At 34.1% G+C, this 12,433-nt stretch overlaps 1 protein-coding gene across 1 annotated transcript in view; it reads left to right on the forward strand.

Moving 5' to 3' along the window:
- Positions 1–5,851, forward strand: part of LOC149775885 (uncharacterized) — a 39,122-nt gene extending 33,271 nt beyond the window's left edge. Inside the window, exon 2 of the mRNA XM_089943074.1 lies at positions 669–5,851. Coding sequence (XP_089799200.1) covers positions 680–2,764 — 2,085 coding nt within the window. The 5' untranslated portion in view covers positions 669–679 and the 3' untranslated portion in view covers positions 2,765–5,851. The remainder of the gene's footprint in view (positions 1–668) is intronic.
- The last annotated feature ends 6,582 nt before the right edge of the window (positions 5,852–12,433 follow it).

The raw sequence follows: 12,433 nt of genomic DNA on the forward strand, positions 1-12,433 counted from the left end.
TTGCATTATTAATTATTTGGTTACATTCAAGTAATTATCTTAACTCCTTCTGTCCACAATTATTGACTCATAGAATGTGAAAGGTATATGTAAGGCAGGGTTCCACTTCGTCTGCCGACCATAATTAGACAATAAACAAGGTGATGAAGCAACATATACAGCAGTTTATCACTAATACCAATGATTACATGTTCTATCCTTAGGCGGTAGTCAATACAATTAGTGGGTGAGCCTGTTTTTGTCTGGTCTCTTGATATCGGATAGCTTAAAAAGTCATCATAGGACGTAAGTTACGTGTCAACTTATAGCCTTCTATATCGATAGAGTCAGTATCAGAAACACCTACAGTTCTTGTTGAAAATTCTAACGCATGATTGTGCTTGTGTACGTAATTACAACTCCTTTTCTGGTACATCACAGGCTTTAATCGCAACTTTCTGCTCGAAATTAATTAAAGAGTTTAGACCAAAATGAAAACCGAGTTGTAAAATGAAATCCGTTTGTTATGAAAGCATAAAATGATATAGATAAAATTCATACATCTTGATTTCACTCCTGTAGCTTCTTGTTATTATTTTCATATACATCCAAATAGAACCCATACCAAATTAAACGCTAAGTTTATAAACCTGATGTTTATATAATAAGTACCTTTTTCTGAATTTCAGATGAATGAAAAATGGCCAGACGACGCGAAGACCTCCACCTTGTAATCTTATTAGTATTGACCTTAGTGCGCCATCTTGTTTCTCTATGTGTATTTCCGGAATATCTCCAGCCACACGCATGGCACACGAATATAAGAACTAGCACCGGGCGTCGCACGGCGGTCAACTTCCGAGAACACATAATGGAAATACAAGAACAGGATACAGAAACCGGACGGGTATTTTACACAGAAAGACGATTATGCGAGAACTTAATAGATCGTGGAAGATTTTTTATTAAACATAGAGATAATTACGGTCAAGAAAAATTTGGCTGTATCGAATTTGTTTTTAGAAGTAGATCAATAACGCAGATTAAGATGACGCATTTGACTGAGAAACCAATTTCCGGCAGCTGTGATGAGAACGAACTAAAATGGGACCCCTGGCTGCTTGTGTCTTATCCACTAATGAAACAAGAGTTTACCACTTGCCCTCTTTCTGGCGGCTACAATATGAAAATTAAAGATGGTTTCGGAAACGTTCATGGATGTAATTTTATGAATGTACCAATGAGATTTGAAAGTGAATGTCTGATCGGTGAAGGGATAACTTTCGATTTCAGGTCAAGTGACTGTTCTAATTTTCTACCCATGGATATTGTACAAAAAACAGTCTGCATTGCACATTGGCGCCAAGAAGAAAACGTCTACATAGTTTTGAGAAAAAGTGGCCAAGATGACCTTTGGTGCCTTCGATTTCCGCCTCGTACGGAGCATTTAAATGAAATGTTTGCATATCTGTACACAGATCTAGCTTGCATTTCTCCCAGTTCCCAAAATAATTCTGCTATGAACTACACCCTACTGTTGGAGATGATCTTCCTTAACAACCTTTGTTCAGATGAACATTCAAACTGTGCCGGTCTCCCATGCAATGAGTATATTAAGCAGCAATGTCCTAAGACGTGCAGTGCATGTGATCCTAACATCTCCCCTCCTACTTGTTCCTTCCCGAGAAGACTGTTCGGAGAATGGTTGCTAAGGGACCAATTTGGTGCAAAATATGTAAATTTATCGGAATCTTATTTTCATATCGATTCATTCGGGACGTTTAAGTGTGTGTCTTTTCTGGATTCACCCTCGCGTGACGAACGTTTATTCACTACGCTGTCTCTTTTCACAAATGGCTGCAGACCAAAACTCACATGTGTTGGTTTTCATAGATTTAGTCGATCTGTAATAGGCTATTCTCTTAGCCAAAGTGATACGTGGCCAATCAAAGGATCTAATTTTGGTACTGAAATATGTAATAGAGGTCGCTTTCAGCCCGACGCGGCACCAATCAAAGACACGTATCGAACATTCAGGGATATATATAAACCTATCTTACAAATAGCAAATGAAATACTACTTCAACCTTGCGGATTAAAAAACAGTTATATCTTCAATGGAGTATTTGCAGATGGGAATATGTGTCAAGGATTGATTTATCAGCATTGTAGAAACGATACTAGAATTCGAATCGAATTCAATGGCTGTAAGTCCCTTCCGGAATTGGTGGATTATAAGTGTGCTGCTGTATATAAAGGGCATTATTGGGAGAAAATTGTTCTAATGGAAAATATGAATGATTTAGAAGATGTCCGATGTTTAATATTTTCTGACCTTGAACCTAAACGAATTCTTATGCTACATGCTGCTCAGTGTGATAGGTACAGTTGGACATATACCAATGCAAAAATGAGAATTCCAATCATAGATTTCAATGTAACAGTCGAAGACCTTCCGTGTCGAACCATTCCAATGCCTACAGAATTTTATCCTATTCCTGTAAATGATGGGTGGCAAGGTAATTCAAATGATGAACTCCCATCCAATCACATTGTTGAAAGCTCGGGACGTTTTGTATCTACTTCACCACGATATCATCGTGCCAGTGAGGAAAAGAAAGAAAAACAAAAAGAAAACATTAATAATAAAGGCAGTACAGACAAAAACGATAAAAAATCTGCTACTGTACATATAAATAGAAGTTCAACTTCCATGACACGCTTCAGACGTTTCAGTTTCATATCGCTCCTTTTTGTCATTCACATTTTTATAATAGTCAAGTAACAACGTGCCATATTAAATTGTAAAACAATAATATTCTAATACATATCAGACAAAAAGGTGGCCATTATTGTTTTGAACGACAATACTAAAACCTATACAGATATTTTTGAAAGAGTTACGCCATTACCTTACGCATATCCTACTGCAATCATCTATGACGGGAGCATAGAGTGTTATACGTATCAGCACACCCATCCAATCAGTTATAGAGGGAGCACGTACACCCCTGTTCAGTATGGGGCTTAGAAATAAACAGGCGTGGATTAAGTTCGCCTTTGAATTAATTCATATTAAACTGAGTTATTGCCCCGGTTTTGCTTAGGTGTTCTCGCCCACCGTCTTGAACTTACTGAACCGAGTTTTATTAAATTATATCATGTTAGCAGAGGATTCGGTGATGTCTTCAGACTCATCATCCTTCATCAACACAAAATAATTAATTAAGTATCAACTTACCTTACTCGTCATCTTAAAATTTATTCCCAGTTTGTTTTGTTGTTGTTGATGTTGTTGTTGTTGTTTGTTTTAATTTGCTTTTGTTTTTTGTTTTTATTTTGCTACTTAAGCCATGTAGAATGTATGGATCCTCTCCAGTAATAGTAGCTGAGTTAACACAACTATCATACGTACAATTATAAATTAAAATTCTAAAAAGCAGTGTCAGAATAACTGTAAGGAAAACGGCTCAGTTGGAATTCAAAATGAATATATCAGGTTGAGTGGCATGAATATGTATTCGAATAACTATAGATTTTTGTAATCTAAGAAGTGCAATTTCTTGGGCAGTCATTACTCAGAAACATTTAATACTTGTTTATTAATTGTTCATGATTCCTTTTATAAAATGGTAATTAAAGGCTTTCCAAAGACCTGTGTCTCCCGATCGATAAATAAGACATTCATTGCATGATTGAATGTTACAATAATTTCAAGGAAATTTCATTGGTTAAGCGCTATGAATTGAAGTAATTTTTCAAAATTTTCCTTGCATAGAGTAAATTCTGATAAGAAAACACATATTGCTAAAACGTCGTGTCAGGTTTGATCCGTCTCCACCCAGTGGTTGTAAAATACACATTTTAATCATATAGCTAAACGATCCATGTATTGTTGATGAAAAATGAGAAATTTTATTAATATTTGAACTAGAAGAATCTTTTAGATAATTGCGATGTCGGATGAGAACTACGTTGAACTTGCACGTTCATAAATATTTCATCGCGCTTGCAAATACCTATAAAACCGTCGATACTGTCTTGTCGGTTATAGACTGTGTATAGAATTTAATTGAATGCCTTTGTCATATCTAAGTTTAACAATTATTCAAAACAAAAAAGACAGTAGTCTACATTTAACTTTCTTCCTTACGTGTAGTCTTGTCAATCCATGTGAAGCTTCAATAGAGAAATGAGTGTGCTCAACATTATAAAAATACCAATATTTACATTTAAGGTATGCTGATATATAAATGTAGCTAGAATAGGTAGAACACTTAATCCTGCTATATGTAGCTACTCGTTTTTCTTCATTCTTTAAAAAGAATGACAGTTAACAAACAAAAACAGAATAAAAACTACAAAAGGGTGTTAATCACCTTCGTAGTCACTCAGTTGCTTAAAAAAATACTAAAATGAATGTTAAGTGCTACAATTACTAAATAAGAAAGGAAAATAGACAATTTAGAAAAATGACGCTTCAGCGGCACCCATTGTCTAAAATGTCACTACGTTTTACTACTTTACTTTGCAACTCTAAAACTACAAATAGTCTCGTGTTCCCCCGTACCCAGTGTTACGACTCTATGATTATAAACCGAGTAAAAGAAAGAAGCAAAACCAGCAAGTTTGGTAAAACTTAACAAATAATTTAGTTATCAAAGATATTAATGAAACCATGAGAGTAACTTATAGTATTAAGAAGTGAATCCAAAATAATCCTGAGATAATTGAAGTGTTCCAAAATAATCCTGAGATAATTAAATTAAGGTTCATGAACAATTTGGTATAAACTTCCGAATGGGAAATGTACTGGTCCGCCAAGAATCATTACGTTGTCAAAATGGCGTTGTCCAACTCTAGTTCCATTTAAAAGTTCGAACAAAGTTTTTCCTCTCAAAAAATACATAAGTACAACATAAACACGTCTGAAGACTTGATATAACAACAGAAACACGATATGAGAATGACTCCAAAATAAGAATAAATCGCAATGCTCAGTTCTCTCCTTATATACACCTTCAAGAGTCTATTACGACTAAAAGTCGCAATATCTCGTGACAAATCATGCTACTCAATTTAATATTTCAAAATACATATTCATGTGACTTAACTTATCCGATAGGAATTAACTTATTTTTTCTAATATACCAGCTAATTGATCTGGCCAAAGGGAATAAGGCTTAGTCTTGTAAACATATTTACTAATAGTTCTACTATTAGTAATTGTCAGCATATACCTAAGTATCTATTTATAGATCCTATGCAATTGTACGCTCTAGAGCATCTTAAAACAGACCATATGCACCTTCACAATATGCACGTACACAATTTAAAATTTACAGTCATGAATACAAATTACAAAAATTAGACAAAATCATTTACCATGAGTTACACAAAATATAGATATACATAAGACCAGCACGAGATATACAATTTACAAAATACGGACTGTGTATCTTTACGTATAGTATTGTCGTATCACCGAAGGGTGCAAATCTTTTTGCATAGCAACAGCGTTGGTAGATTCAACAACAGCACTAGTGATGTTGACGTACATTGAACTTGAAAATAGTACAAGCAAGACGAAAAAAGAAATTCAAGCTGAACGTTTTAACGGATAAAAATGGACGTTAAAACAAAGTTCGATCTCTACTTTGGAGAAGAAAACAAATATGAAAACTTAAAAGGCTTATGATACAGAATAGCCTGCTCAAGTTTTGAGGAAAAAAAGCAACACATTTTTATCGAAAATACTGCAATAATAGTGCGAAGTAAAATTGAAAATGTCCATCCACAGCAGTTAGGCTAACGATGGATGGTGTACACGCAAACCTTTTTTATTCTTTGGTATTAAATTGTATTGCAATTATTTTTTCTTTTCTTATATTTTTTAAATTTGTTTACTCTTGTGTACATCTCAAATCCATTTTCCCTTGCTTCTCATTCGTACGTTATTTTGACTTCTCTGGAGAAATGGAAGCGATCGGAGCTCTCTGTACAGTGCTTGGGACAAGCGACATAAAATTTTCATTTTGTTGTTTATTAAAGATCAGTTTCACCATGTAATCTCTGGGTATTCTAGAATGCTGTATTCAGTGCATCATCTAACATTTCGCGACCGTGTGTGTAGAACGATGCTTGTAACACCATCAGTGGTTAAGTTTATAATCGTCTTCCATGATTAGCTGTATTAGACTTCTGACTATGTTCATTGTTTCTTCTTATGTGTGTGAAACAAGTTATTGTCACTCACGAATTTTACTACCTCGGACGTTTACTGAGTACGCATGATTTGATTTACAACTGCGTCGAGTATAATATCAATCAAACGAACCTTCCCATGTAAGATAATTTTTTGCGCTTTACATGTATATTTTGGACAGCTCGCTATGGAAACAATATTTATCCATGCATGTAACGTACGCATCTGGATGGATCAGAATGTGCCTGTATTGTATGTGCGTACGAATGCATATACATGAGTATAAATTTATATCTAGATATTTGTCAATCATGGGCGTTTGTAGGATTTTTCAGGGGGAGAGCCATATTCTTCGGAAGCAGTGGGGAACATCAGAAGGATATATCTATGTACTACATAACTGACTTGTTAACAAATTGTGGATCGCGGTGAGGAATAACAGTCCCACATTCATCCTCCCTTCTCTGCCGATGCCCGTGCTATCAATGTAATTACAGCTCACCAACATCATACTTCCACTTGCATATATTTCCTGTTCCATTCCTTTACGGATGTTACGGCATATCGGGTATGGATAATAGAACATGTGTCAACCCATCGTGTTTATATTTAGGATTTGACATTAACATGTGATTAAATCACACAGACATTACACAGGTGTAATAGTTCAACATTTGAAGTTCATACTCTATTTTAGAAGCACCTTAATAAACAATGTTATTTACAATCGTAACTGACTTGTGACGATAACGCAATTATATATGCAACCATCAATGGCACGTGCAGAGAAAGAATAATCCATCCAGTATAAAAACGAAGCTAGCGGTGATCAACGTATTTATTCTCAGAGTGTTTCTTCATTATCTGCGAGGAAGAATTATATTATCAGTTAAGACTGAAAGTGATGAAATTTGTAACGGTGTTAAAATGTCTAATTAAGATTAATAATTAACAAAGTGAGAGATGTTCCGGATTATGTGTAATATATTACTACAGAAATCTTTCTCGACTGATTCCATTTAATGCGATATGTATTGCTGTCGCCATCTGCGGCGACATTTAGTGCAGGTAAGTCATTTACACTGACACGAAGGGAAATGGAAATAGGAATTAACAGAGTGCAAAAGTTCACAAAAGATTGATGTTCTCAGTTTTCGTGTAAAAATTTGTAATATATTACATAAACTAATTTAAAGAATTAAATTCTAAATTCTTATTTTAGGAGACGTTTTTCTTTAACAATACTGCATTATCTGTTGGCTTAATCCGATTACATTTCGGCAGCTACACAAAATTTTCGTTCTAATTTGACAAATATTCTTCATCAATTCAAACAACGTCGAAAATTGGTAACTTGAAGTCAAAGATGCCATTGGTGTGAAAGATGCTAGCTAATCTTGTAGACAGACAAACATTGTTCAACTTTTTACTTAACAAATGTGACTCCATATGACCTTTCGTAAATAGGATTATAATTTTATAAACAAATATTCGTTCTCTCTTTGCATTTATATCTCATTTTCTTAATGCATAGTAAGCAATAGTTGTCATTTAGAACAAGATATTTTTAAACGTCCTGTTCAAATTAGAATATATGCTAACATTGAATCTGGAACAAGATATGTGCTTTCTCTTGAATGTACGAATTAAAGTACGGAGAAGATATTGTACACAAATTGCCTTCCCTTGTGGGTGATGACGTTTGTCAAGTGAATAGATTGTTCACATATATTACCGTTCCATGCCTGAGATGTAGATGTGTTAGCATTAACTCTGTAGCTTCTATCCACAGAGCAAATTTAAAGATTCAGTTTTACAAATTTCGTTACGAAACATGTATGAATGGTTGCTGTTTTTTGTGTTTAACGCCATTAACATGCATACATACATACATACATACATACATACATATACAACTTTTAGCGTCCAAAATAGTATACCTAAAGTTTAGTAAAGATGGAAGATTATTGAAAAAATATATTAAATATTGTTTAAACGATTTCATTGTCGTGGCAAGTATATTTTCATAGTGGTTACTTTATGCGTTTAAGTCTTATCAATTACTGTCAACAGCTGTCTGTCAATTATAATACAATAGTGACAAAAGTGACGTGCAATATAAAAACACAAACGTACCTATTTTCGTTTAGTTTAAGATACAGTATTTGTTTTAATGTATAGCTGAAAGTTCGAAGATGTACATTATAAAAGGTGATTGATAAAGTGAAAGCCAATGGCTGATAATTTCCTTCTTCTTTGAATTAAAACATTTTAAATCCATAGGAATGTACGGTGAATGATTAAGAGACTTAATGATATCAGTTTAATTACTGAATAGGCCAAATAGTCTAATACTTAAATATTGTCATTTTGACAAGGTATATCAAGCACAAAGATGCTCAACGGATGAGTTGGTAAAAGATAGAATTAGGAAAAGAGAGATGCTAAGTGAGAATCTGTCAATTAAAATGTGTATGAAGTTGAGGAACTAAAGAAAGAAAGAAAGAAAGAACGAAGGAAAGAAAGAAAGAATAAATTAAAAGTGGAGATTACTTCAGTGAAGACCATGCATAATTTTTTGTAGGAATACGGTTCAGAGAATCTTTATAAAGTATAACCCAATCTCAGTTCAAATATACTGCTGTTCTTTTGATTCTAAAAATGCAACTAGATACAGCTTCTATGAGGAACGTAACTTCTGTCAGTACTTCCAACAATCATAACTTTATGGTCCACTAGATACGTGGAAGCTTTGTTCCAAAGACGATCCTTTACAACATGCAGAAAATACAACTAATGCGATCGCTTTGCACATCTAAGGCCCTGGGTTGGAGCTGTAGCTCAGATGCATACCAGAGTGACTTGTCGACATTTAAATTTAGTGACTTTATCTGGGTTTCCGGCTTTCTCCACCTCCAATTCCACATAACGTCAGCCTTGGTGCCGCTTACAAAATGTCGTATATAGTTTATATAGTTTATATAGACAGGCTTAGCATGGGTGGAAATAGGATAAAGGGGGTGACATCTCAAGCTGGATATAATACATGGTTATAGTCGTCTATATAAGTTTACACTGTATGTGTTGCATCTAACTCCAGTGAAAGCTTTATGAGATAACCAGTATTCAGAGGGGAACACATTGGAGAGAACAAGGGATTCCTGTCTCTACTATCAGCAGCTAGAGAGAGCATTTTAGTCTCTACTGTCAGCGGCTATTACCCGTCAAAATAAAAGAGTATGCGATCTTTCTCGAATAATTTTGTCAAACTAAATATGGAAATATTTTCAACAACACTATTTTCCCTCTGAAAACAGGTTATCTTATAAAACTTTCACCGGAGTCATATGTTACAAATACAGTGTAAACTCTTACAGATCCGTCAGTACTCCACTTTTAAATTGGTTGACCTCCTTTAATCTTACCGTTTGATATCCTCAAATTGTTTTCCAAAATGAAAGAGTAGCTCTTTGGAACGAGGCGTATATGGAGGGCATAGAACAAGATTATTTACTCGTTGTTTTTGTAGATCTCGCTTGCAGAATAAAATGTCTACAACACCTTAGAATGATTCTGAGAAGTTCGCCTATTTTGAATCACTGTTAGATTTAAAGCTTCTTTTCTCTAAATTATAACAAGTCCTAAAGAAGAAACTGTATATAATTGCTCTGGGAGAGTTGTATTGCAAATGAGAAGACTAGAGCTTAGTAGTTCGAATAGGAAGTCTATCTTTGCTGGTTTCCAATGCAACCCCAAAAGTTGGTTTTACTAGAATGCCGAATGCCATGTGTTATGGTTGAAATCTGGCTCGTCTCTCGAAAGAACAGCACAACAATACCAACTTGTACCATCTATAGCGTGCATCCTAATGCGAGGGACGTAAACCTACTTATCCCGTCGTATAGTGTGCCAGCAGACCAAAGGCATTTGCCGTTTGCTTATGACACTGATCAAATTTATAAAGGTTGATTCTGATTAGCAGGCTTGCTATAACCTATTGCTGAGTAAACAGTATAAATGTCCAGAATTTCGTGTTAAATGGCAATGAATTTAAATATTTCTGCTAGTATTTTTTTAAAGAGCAAAGCTGAAATTGGTCCATGAATCTTCATGACTTGTTATATTTAATGTCTTATACTTGTCAGCTTTAATGTTATACTTCAAAACCAGGATGTTCAAACAAAATATTTTATATTTTGCGTTTAAATCGTAAATTCTAATTTTCTGAAAATGTGTATATTTGCAAGATCAATTTATATAAATTTAGAGTATGTGCTTTACATTTAAATAAGAACACTTTTCTCCAGTGGAATTGGACATTGATCACACTAAGGTCCGAATATTTAAGCTCATGTAATGGTGTATATGGTGTGATTTGTGCAAGAGCATCATATCAAATCTTGACACGTCGTTCAAGTTTTGTTCCTTCCATTTTTAAATTCTCATATTTTATACATTCAGACTTGTTTACGTAATTTAAGCGACACAGATGTTGCTGAAATGAAATTCTTCGCTTGATTTATTGCTGAAACCAATAGTTCTGATGTAAATTAACCGCTTGCCTTGTAATAAAACCAAACGTGATGGTTGAAAATTTGAAGCGAACAGTTGTCCTACAGGACAATGTTTAACGAGTTTCATAAATTTGATATTAAATCATTACCCATTTGAGATTCTTTTTATAACATTTCTTGATTTGATTGGAAATTGTTTATAGAGAAAGAAGAATGAATAACTTCGTTGATTCTGACGCAGACGGGCACCTTTCATTTGTTGCTCGTAAAATAGTCTCAGATACATTTCGACAACAATTAACATTTAAAAGTAGTTTTGATTTTGCAAGTTATAAATAAAAGAGCAAGTGTCCTTTTGAAGAAATTGAACATTTTACACGGACAAAGTCGTTCTTAAACACATGTCCAATGCATGTGTTGTCAAATGGCTTGATACCGGTTAGGGTAGACAATCCATGTCAATGACAAATTGTTTCAGTTTCACTGCTAAGCATTCCATTGGTGGGATATTAATGTGAAAATATTATTTTACTGAATGGAGAAATTCCCAGATTTATTGTAATGGGTTTGTGGCCGTATATTTGCATTATTTGATTTGGAACAGTAGACTACAGAAAACATAAGCAAGTTTTATTTAGAGTCAGGAATGCATCACATAAGAAACATTAGCTGATATGAGCTATTTCACCCCGTAAATATGCTGCGGTTGAATAAAGTGATGTCAGCTGGGAGATCGGTTTATGTCCAGATTCTTTTGTGAACAGAGAATAATTTTTTTAAGTTAATATTTTACATGTTTGTATATAGGGCGGATTCAATGTTACAGATATAGCTCCCACCTATGCACCCTACCCCACCCCACCTGACCCGCTATCAACTGATTGATAACATGTGTTTTATTTGTTATTCTTTTCTTGGGGCTTGAGGCCATTTTCCAGATCATTATGATTTGTTAGACATCTGTGGGATAAATTGGCGATAGTCAAACTGACGTTAGCTATTTTTTCCAATTCCATTTCGGGAATCGATTAAAAAAATAGCCGCCAAAATGTTCATAGTAGTGGCAAAAAGGTTCCAGAAGGCAGGGTTAGGAAACTTTTCCCACGATGGCACCCAATCAGTAAAAAGGTTACTGTGCAATAATTTCATGGGCTTATTTGGACCAATCAGAATCAATAAAGTGAACAGATAACATGTTGTAATATCAAAAATATTCAACTGCACACACACACACGCATTAATATATATATATATATATATATATATATATATATATATATATATATATATATATATATATATATATATATATATATATATATATATATATATATATATATATATATATATATATATATATATATATATATATATTCAAATGATTTACATACCTAATCGCCACTACTAAGAACTCTTCGATATCTTTAACCGATTTTAAATTAATTCTTCGACAAATCCTTCTGTGTCCTAATGCATATTTTGGTCTTGAGGGATATCGCTGACGTCGTCTTGTTACTTTTAGGCTTCTCTCCTTTTTACTTCCATCTGTCCTTAAATAGGCCTGATAATAATAATCAACAGTTTTTTTTTTGTATATTTTAGCAATTCAATACGGAACATTTAGAAAATTTTGAATGCCTATACTGTGAAAATTCATTTCCGTATTGAAAAAACAAGCTGCTATTTCAAGTCAAATAATGACAGTTCAAAGCGTGAGCCATGACCCATATTCGTA

This window comes from Sinohyriopsis cumingii, chromosome 19 (assembly GCF_028554795.1).
Source record: "Sinohyriopsis cumingii isolate HCF-2022 chromosome 19, ASM2855479v2, whole genome shotgun sequence".
Taxonomy (NCBI): Eukaryota; Metazoa; Mollusca; class Bivalvia; order Unionida; family Unionidae; genus Sinohyriopsis; species Sinohyriopsis cumingii.